Genomic DNA, 24,380 nt, shown 5'->3' with positions numbered 1-24,380 from the left:
AAACAGGATCTGCACAAACAGCAAATAAGTGAAAAAGAGCACAAGCGATCTGAGCCTGTGGAAGCTGAACTCTGCTTCTACCTTGTTTTCTTTTCAAATTTAATGCTTTACCTTTAAGAATCCAACACACATGAGATCCCTGTATTTTCATCTATCACAATAAAACATAAATTAAATTACAAACACAAGAACAAATGAGTTGTGTGCAGAAATATGTCAAAGGTAGTACTCGTCTTCCTTTACTGAATTCCAGGTACATCTTCCACTAAGTCAATATAATTAGGCTGTATGTTTGCTCTTTCCTTTCCAGCTACTGCATTCCAGAAATGTATTTTCTATCTATGAACTACAAAACTTTCATTGTCCTTTAGAAAGAGAATGTGGCTATACAGTGCTTGGGCAAATAGTTCAAATATTTTTCCCCCAAATATTAGTGTCATGATTTTTAAATAATCATAGTTTTAAAATAAACAAACATTATTGTTTTACTCTCTATAATAAAATCAAGTTCTGGGAAGCACTGGCACGTGCGTATACACACACACACACACACACACACACATCCACTTGTTCACTCATTTTAGTTTAGGGTGGACTCATGCACACGGACTAGCTTTTATTAAAGCATAACTAAAAACACATTTCTTTCCAGCAAGTTGTTGTGTACTTCCTTCTCAATTTGACTGCAGTAGAAAAGATCTCTTCTAAAATTTGTTTAACTTTAAATATGTTGAGCATAAAATAGGTGTGAAATGAGACAACATGTTCTTTCAGAACCTGTAAAGCTATAATCAACCCTATAACTTGGGAAATCCATGATTACTAATGAGGTGAAGCAAAGCTGACAACAGCTGCTAATTGTAATCATAATCTCATGTTGCAAGTGGCAGATGTATTTCAGAAAATATGTTTGATGAACAGATTTGCTGGTGGGTGAGAAATAGTTCCTAAGATTTCCCTGGAAAATATTTCTCCATGATGCTTATCATAACCCATTGCTGCTCTGGGGATCAGTCATCCTTCTAAATTCTATAGCAGCAAAAATACATATTACAATATTGTCTCTTTGTTGAATTATTGCTAGTTTCTCATGCTGCTAAAAGTTTTTGTGGGTTTTTTGCGTATATCTTTATGCAAACAAGAATCAGCCTATATTCTATATTTCAGACATGGCTTTCCATGTTGACAGAGTTGGCAGTATAATTTTAGCAACATAATTTGGGATAAATTTGTTTCTTTCAGCATTTTTCTTCTCTTTGTCATAATTTATGAGATTTTATAGGTAAAAACCACTATCCATTGTTTCTTTATTCTTGAGGGCCCTATTAAACACAAATACTTTTGGGAGAACTTAAAAATTTATCAGTCACTTTTATATTCTATGAAGCAAGGTTGCAAAATTTACTATCAGTATTTGACCTCGAAATTTTACTTCTAAAATTGTACCTGAGGAAACTGCAGATAAAGGAAAGGATATATTTATATAGATTGGGTGGATTATGTATCTATATCTATTTCTATATTTGCATCTCTATCAATCTACATCTATATCTAATCTATGTATATATGGGACATATATAATGATAGATTCTTTGCAACTAAATTTCCAGGAATCATGTGTCACCTACATGATAGTGTGTTATTTAAACAACAGAAATTTATTGAGTTTAATGGCATTATCAAATATTCACAATTAATAAAGATACATAAGGTTATGTGTAAATTATAATGATCTCTACTTACTAAAATTATGTAATTGATAAATTGAAAATTTCAATACTTGATAAAAATAGAATAAAATACCACGGAAGTATCTATTGAGAGGACAATTATAGGAGTTTTCTTTACTACAAAATTTCCTGTGCAAGAATGACTAAATTAGAGAATTAAAAACATGTTTGTTTGTTTTTAATTTTCTTAATTTATTCATGAGACAGAGAGAGAGAGAGGCAGAGACACAGCAGAGGGAGAAGCAGGCTCCATGCAGGGAGCCCGATGTGGGACTTGATCCCATGTCTCCAGGATCAGGCCCTGGGCTGAAAGTGGCGCTAAACCGCTGAGCCACCCAGGCTGCCCTAAAAACATCTTTAAAATGATATTTTGAATGTCCTTTCTTAGCAACCTTAGAATAGCAAGGGATGGATTTACCAATCCCCACCACATGTATACACATACAGACACACAAACACACAAAACCCCCACTAACAATAAATGAAATATGTGAAACTAAATGAAAATTAGTTTTGAAGGATTATACACCAGAGAACGATGACAATAAGCCTAGAGAAAATAGAAAGATATGATATGACCAATAAAATCTCCCTAGTTTACTGCCAGGGAGAGGTTCCAGACAAGAATACAGGAAGTAGGATCCCAGATGGAGTTTGTCAATTCCCTTAGTTCAAGAGATGATGCTCATAGTCCATGTTGAGACCAAAGTGTCTAGAATTTGAAAGGCAGAATAATTCATGGGCGAGAGCTTCACAAAGAGGGAACTACTGAAATCTGAAGAAAATATTACTGAAGTTTTCATCTGAGTACCGATCAGAATGTGGTGGGAACAGATAAAGTGTAGCGACAGAAGAAATCAGTCACAAAGATTAGGAGGGAGTAAAATTGAACCGGCATGTTACTGAGACTAGTTCTCATTTCCACCAGGCAAAGAGGAAAAATTCATAACTCATGGGGCTTTTGTAGACTACTCAGGAATGTCTTACTTGATTTATGGGGCAAAATTAGATCTAGAAAAAGAGCAACTAATAAAGCACAAAAGTAAGGTCCAAAAAAGATTAAGATGTTTTGAGTAATTTAAACACATATCTGAATGCAGCTCAAAAGTATTTATGGAAATGCAAAGCTAAAAGAAAAAAAAGAAAAAAAATGCAAAGTTACCTAATACTAAATACAGTAAGAGCGTGGTATCTGTCATCCAATCAAAAATTACAGGCATGCAAAAAAACAAGAAAATATGACTGCTCTGAAAAATATCTGCCAATTGAAAACAACCCAGAAACAGCATTCCAGAGAAGAAATTATAATCTATGAAATGAAAAATACTCTAAATAGAATTAAAGCAGGTTAGATATTGGGGAAAAATTGATTAGTAAACTTAAAGATGAATATAAATGGGAACTATTTAAAATGGCTAAGACAGAAAAAAAGACACTAAACAAATAGCATCAGTGCACTGTATTGCACTTTTAAGAGACCTAACATAATTATAATTAAATGTGCTTAAAGAGAATATAGGGCAATAAAAATATTAAAGATACTGGCTGAAAATTTCCCCAGGTTTGAGGAAAGCTATAAAGTCATATATTCAGAAAGCATTACAAACATCAAGTACAAAATAAATGAAGCATATTTATAGAAAGGTACATCATAAAGTGATTGCTTTCAACTAGTGACACAATTTAGAAGCATCCTAAGGAACAACTTGCAAGGTATGAGGAGAAAAATAAAGACAACATAAAATTTTTACTGTATTGGTAGAAAAAGCAACAACACATCTAAAGATGAACCTAGAGGGAAATTTATCAGTAAAATACACATATGAGAATAATAGCATGTCTCAAATCAATGACCTCGGCTTCTGATTCAAGGACATAGACAAGAAGAGCAAATGAAACTTGATGTAAGCAGAAAAAAGGAATGAAGATCAGAGCAAAAGAAAGAAAGAAAGAAAAAACAAAAGAAAAACAATTCAAAAAAATCAATGAGACTCGTCCGTTCTTTGAGAAGATCAATCAACTAAAAAAGTCTAGTTACACTGGTCAAGAAGAAAAGACACTAGATACAAATTAACAATATCATCTGTGGCTATCACTACTAGAGTATCTAAAGGACAATATAAATATATTGAACAACTTTTTTCAACTTTTATAAAATTCAAAAACTCTCTGAAAGATGAAAAAAAAGAAAAAAAAAAAGCCAAACAACTCATGCAAGAATTAAGAAAATCTGAAGAGCCTTACAACTATTAAGGAAATAAAATTTGTAGTTATAATTCATATAAAAAAAGATTATACAGTCCCTTGTTTTTAAATTCTACCAAACATTTAAGGAAAAATGTCAATTCTATGCAAATTCTTCCAAAAAATTAAAAGAGGATCTTATACTTCTGATTACATTCTATGAGACAGTTTTATCATGATACCAAATGCAAACAGACATTACATGAAAACAAAACTGTAAAATAATGCCCCAATAAAATAGGTGCAAATTTATTTTTCATCTTTTGTAAATTGAATTTTATATAATAATTATAGCATAATGTGACTAGGTGGCATTTATCCCAATAGTGCAGAGCTTGTTCAGTACTTGAAAAATAAATTAAAAAAATCATCACTAAAAAAAAAAAAAATCATCACTTTACTATATGGCCATTTCAGTAGACATAGAAAATACCATTTGGCAAAATCCAAACTCTATTCCTGATAAAAATGCTCAAAACAAAAGGAATAGAACAAAATTTTCCCTGCAGATGGCATAAAACTAAACGATGAAAGACTATATGATTTCATCATAATACAAGAAAGAAGTCAAGGATTTCTGCTCTTATTTCTTCTTTTTAACATTGTTTTGGAGGTTCTTGCAGTGCAATAAAGCAATAAAAAGAAATGTAAAAGATGTTTTTTTTTGTAGACATAAATACCTCAAAACACAGCTGAAAAATATCCCTATAAAAGCAAAGAAGAATACATTATTTAGGCTTAATAGATTCAGTATCATTAAGATGTCCTCAATTCTGTTTATATTAATCTACACACAACACAATTCAAAACAAAATTCTAACAGACTCCTTTGTAGCACTTGACATTTGAAAATACAAAGGGCCTAGAATTACCAAGCAAATTTAGGAGAGAAAAAAAGTTAAATGACAAATAGTATTTGATTTCAAGATTTTTTATAAAAGTACAGAAAATTGTGATTTTGTGAACATGGATAAATATATAACTGGAATAGAAGGGAGAGTCCAGTGTTGGATCCATATCTACGTGGACAATTGAATTTTGACAATGGTATGAAGGCCATTCAGTGACAAGAATAGTATTTGCAACTTGTGATGTTGGAAGATCAGAGTTCCATCTACCAAAAAGCCATTGATCCATACCTCACACAATATAAAAAATAAAATGAATCATAGATGTAAATATAATACTGAAAACAATAAATCTTCTAGAATTAAACATAGAATAAGAATTTTGGGACCAGGAAGATGTTTTCAATATAAGTCACTAAAAGCTCAATCTACAAATTTAAAAGTTAATAAATTAGATTTCATCAAAATTGAAACCCTTTGCCTTTTGAAAGTCATGTTATGGGAATGTACATACAAGCCATTAAGTAAGAGAAATTATTTGTAAATCACATGTCTGATAAAGGGCTTGTATCTTCTGTGTGATGTGAGTGTGTGTGTGTGTGTGTGTGTGTTGTGTATCTCCAAATTAATAATAAAGAGATATCACAGTAAAATCTAAGCGAATATTGTCTAAACACTTCATCAAAGAACAGGTATGGGTGGCACATTAAGCAGATGAAAAAGTGCTCAATATTGTTGGCCCTAGGGGCAAGAAGGATACTCTTACACACTTATCAGAATGGCTACAGTTTAAAAAAAAAGCTGACTGTGACAAGTATTGGTGAGGTTGTAGAGAAATTGGATCCATCATAAATGCTGGTAAAAATGTGAAATTGTATAGCCACTTTAAAAAATACGGTAGTTTCTTAAGCATTAAACACATATCTACCTTATAGTCCAGTCATAGCTCTTCTAGGTATTTACTCAAGAAAAGTGAAAACATATAAAAGTGTGTGTGTGTGTGTGTGTGTGTGTGTATACACACACAAAGTGTATATATAAAAACTATAACAAATTCTGATGCACAAAGTTTGTGTACATACTTATACACAAATGTGTTTAAAGGTATCACAATATCCAAGTATTTGAAACAACTCACAATGTCAACGGATAAGTGAACAAATAAGCAAATCGTGGTATTTCTGTCTGTTGAAATACTTTTCATTGACTGGAGAGGTAAACTATTAATGCACGTAACAACATGGAAAAATCTCAATATTAAGTAACTCACTGAGTTACTCTTAGTGAAACAAGTTAGACAAAAGAGAACAAACGCTGTATGACTGCATTTGTATGAATTCAAGAAAGCCCAACCTCATCTGATCTGTATTGACAGAAACCTGATCAGTGTTGGCCTGGAGGTTGTGCGACAGGGGGTGGGGGTGGGGGTGGGGGGGTTGTTGGTGGTGGCGGGAGGTGGCGGGTGTTAGGTAGTTGGGGAGGGAGGTATTAAAAAGGTATATGAGCAATCTTTTGGGGTAAGATATATATATGTTCATTATCTTGATTTTGATGTTTTAGTGGGTGTAGGAATATACAAAAGTTTATCATACAAGTTAAGTTGTACAATTTATTGTTGGTTAGTAACCTCAATACATTTGTTATAAAGGAAGAGTAAAAAGGCTGTAATTTTCTAAGCAAACATGTCTATATTTGGAGCTTATGAAATTCCCTATTGTGGGCAATAGGAAAATGAAGGGAAACTAGACTAAATACAAGGGACAAAAGCCATATTTCGCCCTTTGCATAATTTTGTCTCTGAGGAATCTGCCTTGTGTAACTGAAATCAATCAAATTAGCCTACAAATGAGGAATATTATATTAATTATCCCTAATTAGTAAACAGGTCATTAGGAAGGCAGGATATGTTTGCTCAAGAACTGGCTGTGCATTCAGATCAACAATAGTTTGGGTCTTTAGTCTGCTAATTATCTGTACTGTGTCCTTTAAAGTCTTTGCATCTCAATTTATTCTTCTATAAATTTTTTTAAGGTTTTATTTATTTATTCATGGGAGAGAGAGAGAGAGAGAGAGAGAGAGGCAGAAGGAGAAAGAAGCAGGCTCCATGCAGGGAGCCCGATGCAGGACTCGATCCCGGGACTCCAGGATCACGCCCTGGGCCCAAGGCAGGCGCTAAACCGCTGAGCCACCCAGGGATCCCCTAGTCTTCTATAAAATTTGGGTGACAACAATTGTACCTGCCTAATAAAGTTGTGGTGAGGCTTAACTGAGCTAATACATATGAATCTCTTTAGACTCTCTGGTTTATAGCAATTGCTCAATAAATGGTAACAATTATTTTACAGAAGAAAGGATAGACAAAATGTGACAGTCTCATGTCATGGAGTTAGGGCCACAGTTGGACGTGGCTACCCATCTTTCTCCACCCATCCTACCCATTCACTTATGTCACAACCATATTTGCATTCCCCTTAAGATCCACATGTAGCCATCACTTAAGGTTCTGGCATATTTGAAAGCTTTGAAAGGGCTAATACAATATTCAAACTTCGGCAAAGTATTACATCAAACCTCCAAATACCACGTTAATTTAAATACGTTGTCATTCTCAAATGCCATTACTAAGTCTCTGCTATTATTAGAATATAACTGACATACTGTGTTTTCCCCCGAATTTTGATAGATGGTGTGCAGAGTGACTATTTTAAAAGGAAAAAGCAGTATTACACTGTACGGTAACAATTTAAAGAAAACGTTGAAAAAATAATGTAAAAATGAATCAAAAGGATTTCAACATTTTCAAATTACCTCTTAATCCTATTTCTAGAACAATTTTTTTCTAACTTATTGGTTTAGATCACTTATTATTTGAACCATGATTTCTCCAAGAAAGACGGTGAGGTAAGATTTCACAGTCATTAAAGGATTAAGATCGCAGACTCTGAAGCCAGATGGCCTGATTCTCCAACCCAGCTCTGCCACTCACTAATTGGCAAGTTATTTAAACGCTCCGTGCCTTAATCTTATCATCCGCAGACAGGTATAATAATAGGACCTACCTTGTAAAGTGATGAGTCAAATGCAATGACATATTGAGATCACGTAGAAGGCGGTGCAGCTAAGGGTTTCTGCTATGGAAGTCTTATTACTATACTTGATTATACTTATTACTATACTTGATCATACACAGAACTATGTAAGGTTTTTCACACATGCTTGTAAATAGTGAGAAGAAGATCATCTTTCTGCAAATGTAGAGTTTCATGAACTACTTACTTTATTAAATTGTTCATGGCATCTGGGTCATATGCTGTAACCTGTCCGATGATGCTGCCCTCCTTCACATCTTCATCTACTTCTATCAGGTAAAAAAGTTTACTGAACACAGGAGGCTCATCTACATCTTCCACAGATATTTTGACCACGGCTGTGTCTTTGAAAGGTCCCAGGTGTAAGAATCGTGGGTCAGGGTGAGTGTTACTTGCATCCACTCTTAAAGTGTATAGCATTTTGTTTTCAAAATCTAAATTCTGAAGTTAAATAAGAAAAATTAGTATAATATACCAGACAGGACAATGGAAGACAAGATTAAAATTTAACAACCAACTCTGTTAACGGTACCGTCATCGTGGTTGAAAAACTTTCCCAATTATTCCTTTTAGGTATATCAAATAAATTATAAATTATTCATAGAGGGTAACTGGGTATAATGGTATGCACATTAAAATTGATTCCCACTTAGTAATGAATTTCACATTTTGATGGTCACAGGCAAATGTATTATCTAATGGATATATAGATGATTTATTATTATTAAACTTATACAAAGTTAAAATCAAAGAAAATATAGAATGAAGTAAATATTTTGCTAAAACTATGCATATAAGTTGCTTTTCTTAGGCCCAACATTTCTAAAACCAGTAATTTTAAAAAGAATAAAAAAAACATTTTTCATTAATCTGAACACTATGGAAAGCAAGATGTGAATGAAAACAAGAATCAGGAAAGCAGAACATAATCCATATTTAGCTAGATTATAGTATGTAAAGTTTCATAATTTTCTCCCACACTGCATTAAAAAAAAAAGAAATCCAACGTACAAACATGCAGCATCTTCAGGTTTCATCTACCTGAAGAAACTAATTTAAATGTCTTGAAATAAAGTTATGGCTGCAAGCCTACTTTTTTGGCATGAGAAGATATAAAACAAGTACTTTTGAGGCTATCGGATCCTAGTTTGTCTGCTCTAAGCACAAGCAGGTAAGGATTTGTATCACTTTTTGTAAGTGTCAGTGGTGAAGATGGTTAACTTATTTGAGATGAAACCGCAACTGTACCCACTTCTGTGAAGGCTGGACAGTGTGTCAAGGATGGGGAATAATAACCCCTTGGCTTTTCTTCCCTCAACTGAAAAGCAAAAATAAACTAGTGCTCAATGAAGAAATGAAGACAGCGTAAAGAAACCTGTTTGACAGTTATAATCCCTTCCTGTGTATTCTTGTCAGTGATGACATCAAACATGTCTGCTCCATCTCCTTCAGCAATGCTGTATTCCATCTCAGCATTTTCCCCCACATCGGGGTCATTGGCTTTTATCCTTCCAAGATGGGTTCCAAGAGGTACAGACTCGGGAGAATGAAATTGATACGTACCTGAAAATTAAATCAGAGCTGTTTAGACAATTCATCTTTAGATAACAATCTTTCGCTTCCTCTGCCTTTGTTACTTCAATAAATCAATTTTAAACTGGGAGAGTTTTTCATCATATTTGATTCTAATTGGAAGCTGTCAAAAATTATAGATTTATTAAGTTGGAAAAATAATTTATAAAGGCAGAACACTCTCATTTTGGAATTATAAATTCCAGGAAGATTAAGCGAATGTTCCAAAGTTATTTAGATAATAGATGGTAGACATGATATTAGAATCTAGAACTTTTACTCAGGAGGGCAAGAAAGGTGATGATTTACTGCGTGTCTGGAGCTTTCAATAATGTCATTATACATTTTTACCTATTTTAAATTATTTCAAAGATATGGATTTATTCTTATATCCTAAGTCGATAGAAAAATAAATCCATACACAGGAACTTTCTCTTCCTTCCCTTCTTTCTTTTTCTTCTTTCTTTCTTTTCTTTCTTCCCTTCTTGCTTGTTAATTAACGCCTGTAAGTGGAATATGAATGTTTCTATTTCCTACAGTTCCAGCCAGTCATTATATTGCATTGTGCTCCCCTTGGAAAGGATTTCAGTTTGTGACTATTTATTCAAGAGACAATAGGAAAAAGTTACAACAAGTTAATGAAAGTTAGGAGTGTTTTTAAGCATTTAATATGTGCTGAACTCTGTTTAAGACCAAAGGCCCTCAATATTATTAATTAATTTAATTCTAACATTAGTCTTCATAAGACTAAGGTAGGTACATGATCTTCAGGGACAGGGCTCAAGGAAATCATCCTATAAAATTGAGAAATGCAGGGTGCATAAGTCTTTCTGACTTCAAAGTCTATATTCTTTCCAATTTGCTTGGTGATTATGAAGGACTTCTAAATCCAGCTGCCTGGATTGGGATTCTCATCACTGTGCAAGTTAAATTCTCTAATCCTTGATTTCTACATTATAAGAATAAGGTGATAATGACAGGAATTAACTCATAGTTTTGTTTTGTTTTTAATGAGAATTACATGAAACTATGTCTTTAATATGTTTACTCCGTGACTAGTTCTTTAAACATTTTTATTACTGTTATAATAGTTAAAAACTTTCTTGCTAAGACTATAATAGATCATGGAATTAAAGAGTGGCAAATCATTTGAGAATTCAAGTCATACTCTTTCAGTTTATATTTAAGGAAACTGAATGCAAAGTTTAGATTTATGCTAATTAGGCTTGTTATTCATATTCTCAGCAAACTTTTTAAAAACATTTATCAGATGCATCTGTCAACCACCCAAAATTGAATCATCAAATATTTTAAATTTGACTAGTTTGGCAAATGCTGTAATGTATTGGATTCAATATCATAAATTTAATTTTGAGACCTCTTAATTGAACATTTCAAAATAGGGCCCTTTATATATTTATTCACTGCAAAAAGGAAACATTTGCAGCAAAGGATTGGAATCCGTTTTTGTGTGACTCATGGCATGCAAAACATCCATCGTTTACATGCATGCCTAAGATGGGGATGACTACAAGGTTAGTGAGTGATTTAATCTTTACGAGGAGGTAACAGATACTAGCAAACTTTAACACATCTCAGATGCCATCAGAACTAAGATATACTACAACTCTACAGGCCATTAGGAAAAACAAATGCTATCAGTGAAACCCAACTTGCACGGATTTTGATACAGTATCTGATTTCAGAGACTTCAAAACATCGAGTGTATGTTTTAGAACCAGTTAAATAAGAGAGTCTTATTCTTAGATACAGACCAGATAACTAAGGTCAGACAAGTGACAGACATGGATTTGAAACCAGGCAGTCAGAATTGAGAGTCCACACCGTGAACCATGAAAGAGAGAAGAAAAAGAGTGAGATGATCATAGCACATATCGGGAAATCAATTTGTGGAAATTGTGATGTTTGTCGGGGCGACAGGCTGTGGATTTGCCTTTATTCATCAACTAAGAGTGAAAATATTAGTACAAATATTAGCCTCTGTTTGTCATGTGTTGGAGAAGGCTTTGGACATGAGGTAAATAAAACCTTCCTTACTCTGGGGAAATCGAGGAGGATTGTTGTTGACATCCGTCAGAGTGATGTTTACTGTGGTGGTTCCAGAAAGGCCTCCCATCTGGCCGCCCATGTCTTTGGCTTGTATAACCACTTGGTACTGCTCTCTATTTTCTCTGCTCATGTCTGGTAGTGCAGTTTTTATTATGCCTTTTAGAAAAAGTAGACAAATATTTTACAATTTAATCACTGAGTTTTAAGATTAACCTATGCAAGATCTATTTTACAGAAGTTCATCATAACAAACAGATAAAAAGTTGGTGAACCTAAACATCTAGTGTTTAGTTTAATGATCCATAAACATTAAATTGTAATGGACAGAACAGAAAGAATTTTTCCACTGGCTATTTTACAGGGAACGAGTTTTGCTAATCAATTTAATTATCTTCTTGATTAAAAAAAAAACATTAACTTCATTCAAAAATCTTCAGATTAACAAGCTTACTTGGTTTCGATGATTGCCACATTCTTTAGGTTTTGAGTATTTCCTATGACACGTGAAGTGCTAAATCTCTGAAATTTTGTATTCGGTGTCATAAATTTAGACTCATTAAATAATAGTCCCAAAAGCTGACAATAGTTCAAATAATCTATTTAAATACTATGCAATTTGCTTTTATTTCCATGGAATAACTATAGAGGACAAGTGGAACCTTGATACTGAATAGCTGTGAAAATATAGAAAAATCTATATTTGTGCATTCAGATGTATTACATCTTGAGAAAGAGAGCAGCAAGTCTTAAATGTTATTACCTGATTCTGGATCCACTGAAAAATAGGGTTGTCCTTGCAATATGCTGTAGACCACTTTGGCACTGTTTCCGTAGTTGGCGTCATCTGCATCTGTCGCAGTCACTTGTATAACAGATGTACCTACACGAATCCCCACCCAAACACAGATGCTTAAATACTTCTAACTTTGAAAACTTTCTGAAAAATTACTGCTGTTCATGTGGTGTGTCAGACGACGGTATATGTTTAAAGAAATTTGTTTAAATGACACTGCTTCAAAAAAAATGGACACCCTTTTTCTTTTTTATTCCTTTTTGAAATTTAAATATACTTCAATTTTACGGTTTGAGCTATCTGAAAAAAAAGTGAGCAACTTATTTTATCACAAAAATTAACATACCGAGACAAATACACTGCCCTTTTGGTTGATCAAAAATATTATAAAGAACAATTTTTCTCTGGATACAGTGCACATGCAATTTTCAATTAATGTGTTTATTGCTAACTGGGAATGTGTATTCAAAGATAAAACCAGTGTTGGTAACACCTGGGCTGCTTTTTTTTTACTTTGGTAAATTAACTGTACATTTTAAATAGAATAATAAAAAAAAAAACACGTGGACCCTGTTTTTATAAAAAACAAAAAGACATAAAATTGACCTGTAATGTTGTATCTGGGTGAGATATAAATGATTATTAAGCATCAATGTCTCCCTTTAAATCGTAGTTAACAAAATCACATATGATTATTGCTATGCCTCCTATTTTTTGCTGCATATAATTAACCAGTAGATATTTCCCCACAAAGTTGAGAAAGTATATAGTTCTGTCACACGCAATACTGTAATTATACGCGACTCTCGGTTTAATTTTATTTTATAAGACTTGAACCAGTTTCTTTTTATCTTATCACAAATTATGATCTTTAAAATATAAATAGATTTTAAAGTTGCAAATTTCAGGAGCTTAACATCATGCAATATCTTAGTGGGCTTTTCTGATATTTCACTAATCACTCAAAAGATTCAAAGCATGGTTGTAAAACTACTATTAACTAACACCTACTATGAATCCCTTGGGCAACATGAGTTGGTATGACGTTTTCTAGTACACTACATATGATTTTCCAAAATTTACTTCTGCTTCTTACATAAAGTTTAAAATTACTTAGGACAGCACAAGGTCCATCTGGGCCCTGTCACCTACTTTAACACCCCAAGTAGGTTACACCCTCAGAACTTGTCTCATCGACTTGTAGTGAAAGTTCCTCAAAATTTGCATGTATATGCTTATGCAAATTCTAAAAATTAATTAATTGTACACTCCAATTAAATTAACAGCTCATTTCCTATCAATGTATCTGAATACTAAAGCATGTATTTAGCAGCATGCTTCTTTGTTTTTTCAAAATTAAATAAGAGAAGTTGAGCTCTCCCTCCGCCTCTTTAGCGGCAACAGAATGGGTAGTCCTATGAGAGGACACCCTGTGACTCACTAGGAGGATCCCAGGTTTTCTCCTTTGTCATTTGAAAACACCCACTCACGTCCCAGCCAGACCAATGCAGAGAAAATAAAGTGCTCCCCAGCTTCCCACAACAATGTTTAGAAGTTCAACTAAAATGGTTTTCTGATTTATACTGAATTTTTTTGCAAACCTATGTGAACATATATTAGTTAGAATAAGAATTATTTTCATACTTGAGGGTTATTTGAAATATGAATTATTCAGTGTAATCAATATGCTAAATGCAAGTAGTTAATTCATCAATTCCATGACATGTATTTTGCTATGTTTTCATTTTTCTTTTACTGTGGGTGTCATTTCATAGTGAAAAGAGGCAAAAATACTCTTCTTTACCTTTTGACATTTTTAATAATATATTTTGTCGTTAAATTTGTTTTCTGTTGTTTGCTTTTTATTGTGGGTATGTGATCTTTGAACATATTCAAAAGACTTGACCCAAAAAAGACAAATAGTTTGAAGAATAAAAAATCAATCTCGTAATGTGACTAAAATGTTATAAGCACTCATGTAAAGTACTATCCCTTTTCTTAGAATCGTGGTAATGATTAGGAATGCTTTTTAACACTGATGAACACTGACAGCATATTATTATGACAGTTATAAGAGTAGAATGAAAACTAGTGTGTTGAACTTAAGGGAATGGATAGTTGTATTTTTTTTCATAAATGTCGTGATTTATTGCACAGTTAATTTTATTTAGTAATAAAATTAGAAAGTAGTTTCTGGGCAGCCTGGGTGGCTCAGTGGTTTAGCGCTGCCTTCAGCCCAGGGCCTGATCCTGGGGACCCGGGATCGAGTCTCACGTCAGGCTCCCTGCATGGAGCCTGCTTCTCCCTCTGCCTGTGTCTCTGCCTTTCTCTCTCTCTGTGTCTCTCATGAATAAATAAATCAAATCCTTTTAAAAAATTAGAAAGTAGTCTCTAAGTTTATTGTACTGATTTTATAATTATGTGTTCGTAAAGATGGATTAAGAGATTTTGATTTTTATATCCCTGAAATAATTTATAATTTTCATTTGTTCTCACATACTTTGAAATAAACATTTTACTTCTGTATTAAACAAAACAAAGATTAAAAAATTAAATTTAGTGAAGTCTGAATGATAAATTTATCATATTTATTATTTGTAGACTTTGTCCTGAGTGATGTAAACTCTCCAAAGGCGGGGGCTAAGTCTGGTTTTATTCAACATTTTATCTTTGAAGCCCAGCAGAGTTCTAGCAGAAAGTCATAATGGGAATGAACATTTACAGAATGCTTAAGATAGGCTTGGCAAATAGCCCTTAATTTATATGATTATTCTTGTGATAAGCATAAGATGAAGGCCTTGAGACATGGAGAGGTTGGTCATGGCCACACAGCTAGTAGGTGAGAGAGATGGAATTCAACCGAGCCCGTCTGAGGAAAGAAGCACCATTCTCAACACTTCAACACATGGCTCGTCGGGGCATCATGGCTTTTATGAAACACATTATTGAATCCACAGGCAGTGAACCAAGAAATGGCTTGGAATGAGTCATAAAGGATTCCTTGGGTGAGTTAAATGTGTGATCTGTGAAAACTACAGAAGAATTTCTTCTTGAGGAGATAGATGGTATGGGAGGGGAACTGGATAAGTTTTTGAGAGACCAGTTGGGGGAAATACCCAGTCCAGGAGAAAATATGCATCAAACCCTGCAAATACACAGTGGGATTTTGCCTGGATGAAGATGAATGCGTGCAAATATATATAGGTGACAGATAATCTTTAATCAAAGTATAAAGATCACAAAAAATGCAAAAAAATAAAAATAAAAATTGGGATCTGCCATAAAATCACTGCATTCCATTTTCCTTCATTATATATCCTTATACATTATCCAGATTATGTGTTCTGATGAAAAGATGCTAATGCACTTCAGATTTCAACAATTGGAGTCATTTGATTTTAACTTTTGAAAGGGAGAGAAGCGTGTGATTCTGAGAAACACTGGAGTATGGCACATGGTTTTGACAGAAAGAATCAGAGGCAGGGGTCTAAAGCAAGGAAAGGAGTTGGTGAGAGAGAAAAAGAAGAGACAATTAGGGCAAAAATAAACTGAAAAAGGTGACAGTATGGAGGAACGCACTGGAGGATATTATTGAGGAGAAAGGTAGGATAATAATAAAGAAATTTCATTTTATTTTATGACTCTATTTACCTCCAAAGTTAATAATAGTAGTTCTTTCTTTTTCTTTTTCTTTTTTATTTTTTAGCTCTGGTTTAAGTAAAAATCACTAATATAATGGAACTAATATTAGAATTAAATAATTGCTTCATTTATAAAAGCAGTCTATTATTATTTTTTATTATTATTTATTTTTTGTCTATGTATGGGCTTTAACTCTTAGTATAGAGATTACACACAGCCTGAAAAAGTCCCTAAGTATCATCCTTTAGTTTTTCTCTGCAATTGATTATTTGTATAGGTAAAAATAGTGACAATCACATCTACAAAATTATTCTGAGTTAATATTAATTTTCCCTTAATTACAACAAAAGACAATATAATTTCAAAATATGAAAAGCATTAACTTTTAATTTATATATTAATAGATCTAAAATCTTAAGGTAAATTGCAGTCCCTCCCCTTCCTCTTATTTGGATTTAATTTTGTTGAGAAGGGCATTTGAATTAAAGAATAAAATAAGAAAAATGCTACTTTTGAAAAGTTACTAAGAATGTAATATAATTAGAAGTTTTTCAAATTATGTTTTGCATAATAAGCATAACTATCTTACAGTGGGGGAAATACTAAGGCATTAAAATTATACAGCTTTCTCTGCTTTTATTTTTCTTTTTTCTTTTTGGAAGTAGTATAGTAACAAATTGTGTGTTTGGGGGCTCACTCTTTGGGGCTTTTTTACTTATTTATTAGAAGAGGTATAATGTGGTGTCTTCTGTGTGTGTGTGTGTATAATATGTACATTTATATTTAAAAATAGTCACACATATATTAAAGTCTATCTGTGGGTCAAATATGAAGAAATTAATGCAGTGATATCAAGCTTAGTATTAATAATAAATATCATTCATAAATAAGATATTTACCTGTAGTGTAATTTTTTTAAAGATTTTATTTATTTATTTATTTATTTGAGAAAGAGAGAGAGAGAAAAAAAAATCATGAGCAGACTCCGAGCTAAATGCAGAGCCAGTCACAGGGCTCCATCCCAGGACCCTGAGGTTCTCACCTGGGCCACAACCAAGAGTCAACACTTAACAAACTAGGCTCCCCAGGTGCCCCAAGATGTAACTATAGTTTTAAAATCTTCTTATATTAATATGAAAGCTACAACCAGAGCAATATAGCTACCTGCTATATGGTTGTTGTTGTGGTTTGTTTGTTTGTTTTCAGTTTTGTTGGAATTGTAGGCACAGAGGCAATGCAATTGACAATGATTTGAATTTTTAATTAAGTTCTGGTATAATCAGAAATTGTACTGCCCACAATTTAAAATATATATAAATGAAATATAGATTGTCTTACAGGGAAGGGCTTTTTTGACAACATAATCTGCAAGCCTTCTTCCACGTATAAACTTATATATTCTGTTTTTTATTATGGGTATTAAACAAGTGAAGTATTTTTTTAATAAAATATTCAAGTGCTTATTCTAGACCTGCTCTTATTATATACTTGATAAATATTAATAAAACAGTGATATAGAATATATTTGAATTAGGTAGATGGGGGTGCCTGAGTGGCTCAGTCGGTTGAGCATCTGCCTTTGGCTCAGGTCATGATCCCAGGGTCCTGGTATTGAGTCCCACATCAGGCTCCCTGCTCAGCAGAAGAGTCTGCTTCTCTCTCTCCTTCTGCCCCTGCTCACGTGCTCTCCCTCTCACTCACTCAATCTCTCAAAAAGAAAAAAAAAAAAGGAATTAGGTAGACAATAGGAATACACAGAGTAGAGAGATAATATTCCATTAAACAGCACAAAATAATATGGGGAAAATATAGGTTAGTTGAGTTTCAATATCAGTAGTCTCTGATAGATAAATATTCTGGTTTTTAAAATGAGGTAATTTGAAAAATTTTAGAGTTATTCAAATATAAATCAGTTATTATCAAAAAAGTGTCATATTCAAATATCTCTTGTCCAAATTACACACTTTATTCCTGTAAATCAAACTATTTCCAGAAGGATAAATGAATTTTTTTTTTTTACTATTAAGTGTCAAAATATCTGGAAAAATAGGGGCACCTGAGTGGCTTAGTCAGTTAAGCATCTGACTCTTGGTTTTGGCTCAGGTCATGATCTCAGAGTTGTGAGATCAAGCCCAACCCCAGTGCAGGGTCTGCTTAGGGTTCTTTCCATCATCTTCTCCTTCCCCCTTCTCCCTCTCCCCCTGCTCACACTCTCTCCTCCTCTCTCTCCAATAAATAAGTAAATAATTTATTTTTTAATCTAGCAAAATAACATACATGCAGGATAAACAGTAATATTTTATAAAGGTTAAAGTGTGTTACCCAAAAAACCAAACAACTTTTTTTTTTCAAAACTACTTTAGAATACTCATCAATAGGAAGTTGAAATGGAGAGCATCATTTTAGATGTATCTTTATCTCAATAATACGCCCATAAGGAGATCATGATATTTATCTACATTAGCCCACTAGTCATCGTATATGGACCAATCAAGTACTTTCCACGAGACTACACTGGGCTAGTAGATATTTTAAAATCTTAAGGAAAACACAACCATTCATATTTCATCCTAGGCTTTCTGATTTCATAGCACTCCTGTCTAATTTGATAACCTCCTTCCATATCATTGGAATGGATACCTGAAAAGGCAGTAGAACTGCACTTTTCTCAGAGGGATGAGATTTCAATTGAGGTGAGAAGAAATAACTTCTTTACAAACCTTGGTTCTTCTGGCTAGATGACACACATAGTTAAGAAACATTTTATATCATTCAGTCGGTAAAGATGGATAAAAGTTTGTTTTTCCTTGGAAAGAAATCGTTTTAGACTGAAGCACGTATTGATTGTAAGAATTTCAAAGTTGATCACCGAAAAGTGACTTTGAAATAATACACAACTAAATTAGTATGAAACTTTGAAAATTGGTTGTATATTTTAGATATTACAGTAAGTTTATATCACTTCTTTTTAAATATGTTTTATTTAATAATAGCTCTTATCTCATTAACAAATCTTAACTTACACATACAGATAAAAAATTGCATTATAACAGATGGTATTTAAAATTGTGAGCAGCCTTAAAAATGAAACAATTATTTTCTGTTTGCATAATAAACTATTATTCGGGAGTGAAACACAGCTAAAGTAACATTAAAAGACTTGGAATATTGTTATTATGGTACCAGGTTATTTGATCTTAATTCAGTTGCTTAATCTTTCAGAATCCTGGGTTTCTAATTAACAGAATGAGGATTTAAAGTTCTATTTCCCATGCCTTCCACGTAAGTTGTTTCAGTGATCAAATGAGATGATCAAAAGAAATTTGTCAAATGCAAGCATTAGTTGTTATGCAAAATAATGCAAGCAAAACTGTCCAAAACTGTGCAAAACTGCTGACACTCTCTGATATGTCTTTTCTGTTTCAGGCGAAAATACATTCAGCTTGACTGCCATTTGAATAGCAGTTGAGTAGAGGTGAAGATGTTGATTTAAATGCAATGGAATAACTGTTCTCAGTAATCATATTTTTAGATCACATATTTAGATATCATTTTTAGTATAAGTGACAACATAGTAGGATTCATTAAAATATATAAAATTGAAAATAATTAGAAGTGAGATAGTTAAGACTAAATAGTAGTTTTCAGTTATAGTTCTTATCTTGAAAGGGGTCACATATGGTAACTGTATGCCCGTAATCATTATCTTAGCAAGCAAACAAATAAAAATGTTAGTTTACATGGATTAGCATATACCTACCGACTCCAGACATTTCAGGAACACTGGCAGTGTATAAGTCTTTTGTGAATTTTGGTTCATTGTCATTGATATCATGGATTTTAATAATAAATTCAGATTCAGGTTCCACCTGCCGCCCGGTCTTTCTGTCTATAGCCTTGGCACGAAGAATGTATAGGGATTTTTCTTCTCTGTCTAATTTCTTTGCAGCATGAATATCTCCTGTATTTTCATCTATAACGAAGAGACTGCCAGCCCCATCTCCTGTTAATATGTATTTTAAATTTCCATCTCCTTTATCTTGGTCAGTGTGAAGCTTCAGAAAGGCAAAAAAGAGAAGTTCTATAAATACATGCATTGCTATTACAGAAAAAAAATAATTTTGGCACATATCAATTCGTCTCCACATAACATCACGGAAACAATGGTTACAACAGCTATCTTAATTTTCACTGTAAGAATACTAAACATTTCAGCTTTAAAATTCTCAAAAACTTTAAATAATTATATTTACACAAAAGGGACTAAATTTAGGGACTAAATTTAAAGTGAGATAAAAATGAATATTTTTTTGAAACACAGTTTTGAATGATTCAAAGATTTAAACCTCTAGCACATTAACAAATTAAAAAAAAAGATCAATAAACTTAATTTGGGTGTAAAATATTGATATACTCCTGATTACATTTTAATATCATTCAACTCAAAAAGATGATATAAGACATTTTGAACTTTTGATGATAAGTTTATGATATATTCCATAATTATAAACTGATTTTACCTCCCTTCAGTATGATATTGTTTGTAGATTCAGAGGCTGTCTTCAGAGAAACCAAACAGAGACAGAGAATTTTAATTTTAATTTTAACTTCAAAAATTCTTCTCTATATGACTTTGGGAAAGTACACTCTCAACCATGATGTTCTCTCTCTCTCTCTCTCTTTTTTTTTTTTTTTTGAGATTGACATATTTTATGGGCTTATATAAAATCCAAGAGATATAAAAAAACAAGGCTTTTCCATTGGCCATATAAATATTTTTTCATAAGTTACCTTTCTTCTTATGATATATAACCATCTTAAAAATAGACTTCTTAATGTATGAGGCTGTCCACGGAATACTTAAAACAGACAAATAGATCATCTATTCATAAAAATGTAACAATTGGAAAACAACTTAACATTTTTTCAATCCAACAGTATTCTGAAACTTGAGCCTTAACTAACCTATCCCTGCCATGTTGTCTTCCATCATATATCCCCATTACATCCTGGCTCCACCTATTTTTTTTGGTGTACCCTTCCAGCTTTGAATTACTTGACTATTTAAATAATGTTTCTATTTTTTATGTTAGCCAAAATAACAAAGTTGTGGTTCATATTTTATTCCTCTTTACTTTTAATCCCAAGGCTAAAATAATCATATACAGTCTTTTCTTCTCTGAAATCTCTTCACTCATCCATATGTCTCCATCTCTATGGCTATCACCCTGGTTTTGTCCTCCATCAGAACTTATCTGGACCACTGTAGTAATTTCCTAATTGACCTCTGTCTCCACTATCGCTCTACTCCAATTTTCCATTCTATAGAAAGTGATTTCTCTATATCAAAAGTATGGTCATGTTATTTCTTAGCTTAAAGATCTTCAGCAAGGTACGGTGCAACAGAAACATGAATATAAAGTCTTACAATTGTGTTAGTCTCATGCAAATTTGTGTTACATTGGGCAAATTATGTGTGTGTTTAATCTAAAGCTATTCTATTAAACGGAAATAGTATTCTTTTAAAAAGAATCTTTATTTTTATTATTGTTCTAATTGTTTGGACTCTGTCACTTTACTTATGCATTTTCTGTAATCTCGTCCTTGTCTCCAGATACATCTCTGTCACCTTTACCCACTTTATTATCATTCTGTACAGACCGATAGTATTGTTTTGCCTTGTTCTATTTTCTTCATTTCCAGAGGGCCTGTTCTAATTTCATATTTCATGTTTGTGTATTTTTCTCTTACCCATTAACACCCTTCCCTTCTCTGCATTGTATCCTAACTAAATATTTATCATAACTCATTTAAAATAAGGATGATTTCTCTGAGTCTCTAGATTAGAATAGATATGCCAGTTATGTAATTATAAAGCACATTTCAGTGCCCTATCATGATATTCATCACATTTGGTGAAATTGTTTACTGTGCTCACTAAGATGTCAATCTAAAAGAGAAAGATTTATTTTTATTTTAAATTGCTAGGATTTCATTGAAGATGACATAAAAATAGAAAGACATTCCATGATCATGGATTAGAAGAACAAATACAGTTAACATGACTATACTACCCAAAGCAATCTACACATCTAATGTTATCCTTATCAAAATACCAACAACATTTTTCACAGACCTTAAGCAAACAATTCTAAACTCTGTATAGAACCACAGAAGACCCCAAATAGCTGAAGCACCCTGGAAAAGAAAAGCAGAGCTGGAGGCATCACAATTCCAGACTTCAAGCTTTATTACAAAGCTGTAGTAGTCAAAATGGTATGGTACTGGCACAAAAATAGACACATAGATCAATGGAAGAGAAAAGAAAAACCAGAAATGAACCCACAGCTACATAATCCAATTAATCTTCAACTAAGCGGTAAAAGATATTCAATGGGAAAGAGTCTCCAAAAAATGGTGTTGAGATAATTGGACAACAATATGCAAAAGAATGACACTGGACCACTTTCTTGGACAAAACTAAATTCGAAATGGGTGAAAACTCTAAAACCATAAAAATCCTAGAGGAGGTCACCTTCAGTAACTTCTATGACACTGGCCAAAGGAACTTATTTGCTAAATAGATCTCCTGAGGCAAGGGAAACAAAAGTAAAAGTAAACTATTGGGACTTCATCAAACTAAAAACCTTCTGCACAGTGAAGGAAACAATAAAACTAAAAGGCAACCTTTGGAATGGGAGAAAAGATATTTGCAAATGCCATATATGATAAAGGGTTGATATCAAAAATACATAAAGAACTTATAAAACTCAACACCCCAAAACCAAATAATCCAATTTGAAAATAGGCAGAAGACATGAATAGACATTTTCCAAAAGATGACATCCAGATGGCTAATAGACACATGAAAAGATGCTTAACATCACTCATCATCAGGGAAATACAAAGTTACAGTGAAATATCACCTCACACCTGTCAGAATGGATAAAATCAACAACAGGAAACAACAGATGTTGGGGAGGACGTGAAGAAAGGGGAAAACCCTCGCACTGTTGATGACAATGTAAAGTGGCACAGCCACTGTGGAAAACAGTATGGAGGTTCCTCAAAAAGTTAAAAATAAAACTAACTATGATCTGCCAATTCCACTACTAGGTATTTATCCAAAGGATACAAAAATACTGATTTGAAGGGGCACATGCACCCCGATGTTTAGAGCAGCGTCATCACCAATAACAAAATTATGGGAGGAACCTAAAGTCCATTGACTGCTGAATGATACAGATGATGTGGTGTGTACATGTGCGCACGTGTGTGTGTGATGGAATATTATTCAGCCACAAAAAAAGAATGAAATCTTGTCATTTGCAACAATGTGGAATGGAGCTAAGGAGTATTTATGCTAAGCAGTATAAGTCAGCCTGACTCATATGTGGAATTTAAGGAATAAAACAAAAGAATACAGTGGGGCAGGGGGGGAGGGGAGCCAAGAAACAGACCCTTTAACTATAAAGAACTAACTGATGGTTACCAGAGGGGAGGATGATGGGGGTATGGGTAAAATAGGTGGTGAGTATTAAGGAGGGTGTTTGTTGTGATAAGCATCTGGTGCTGTATGTAAATGGTGAATTGATAAGTTCTAAACCTGAAACTAATTTTACACTGTGTGTCAACTAACTAGAATTTAAATAAAAACTTGGGGAAAAAAAAGTTAATAGAAATTTTACATACATACACATAACAAAAATTATTTTTTTTTTCAAAAATTATTTTTAATTTTCTCTATATCCTTCCTCATCAGTTTTCCATGTATTTAGCATAATTATAATATGCTTTAAAAAGCCAGTTATTTTATTAGCAAAATGAATGTATTTGGGAATAGCAGAAGAACTCTAATTCAGGGCAAACTAACTGTGGCAAGCCATAGGCACATTTGAGGAGACAAAGGGAAAGTTAGCTTTTATTAAGTTTAAGGGGGAAAATGGAGGAAATTTGTTTTAAACAAAAGTTCATTGAGGAAGAACAAGACTTTGAGATGTGGCAGTTTCTCATTGGCTGCAAGTGGCGAAGAGTGTGTTGTTGCTGGAGCCGGAAGAGATCTTCCTTCTCCCTGCAGGTTATATAGGCACAACCAGTGGTATGTGTGGGAGGTATGTTTTTATATTTTACTGAGATACAAATTCCTATGGAAACCATTCACTTTTCAAACTTTCTCTCCTTATTTAAAGTATTTTGAAGTCTAGAAGAATATTTAGCCAACAGGGTAACCATAATCACTACACTTTTCTCTGAATGATTTTTATATTTGATTTTAAAAATTTCAAGGAAAATTCAGTATTAAAATTTTGCCACTGGGATTGAATATGATGTCCAGAGAGAAATTAAAATAGTTACAGATTTTTAGAATAAATACATTATGTGAATATATTGG

General features: G+C 33.1%; 1 protein-coding gene across 2 annotated transcripts in view; it reads right to left on the bottom strand.

Annotated features, from left to right (window-relative positions):
- CDH9 (cadherin 9) overlaps window positions 1-24,380 on the bottom strand; it is a 131,657-nt gene that overhangs the window by 14,566 nt on the left and 92,711 nt on the right. For both annotated transcript variants that reach the window (XM_026005721.2, XM_072757165.1), the window contains exons 3-7: window positions 19,749-20,043; window positions 12,314-12,433; window positions 11,542-11,709; window positions 9,287-9,474; window positions 8,099-8,352 (exon numbers count right to left, since the gene is read on the bottom strand). In XM_026005721.2, the coding sequence (XP_025861506.1) occupies window positions 8,099-8,352; window positions 9,287-9,474; window positions 11,542-11,709; window positions 12,314-12,433; window positions 19,749-20,043 (1,025 nt within the window). The remainder of the gene's footprint in view (window positions 1-8,098; window positions 8,353-9,286; window positions 9,475-11,541; window positions 11,710-12,313; window positions 12,434-19,748; window positions 20,044-24,380) is intronic.

The sequence above is a fragment of the Vulpes vulpes genome, chromosome 4, assembly GCF_048418805.1.
Source record: "Vulpes vulpes isolate BD-2025 chromosome 4, VulVul3, whole genome shotgun sequence".
Classification (NCBI taxonomy): Eukaryota; Metazoa; Chordata; class Mammalia; order Carnivora; family Canidae; genus Vulpes; species Vulpes vulpes.
This window is presented reverse-complemented; position numbering and strand designations above follow the sequence as displayed.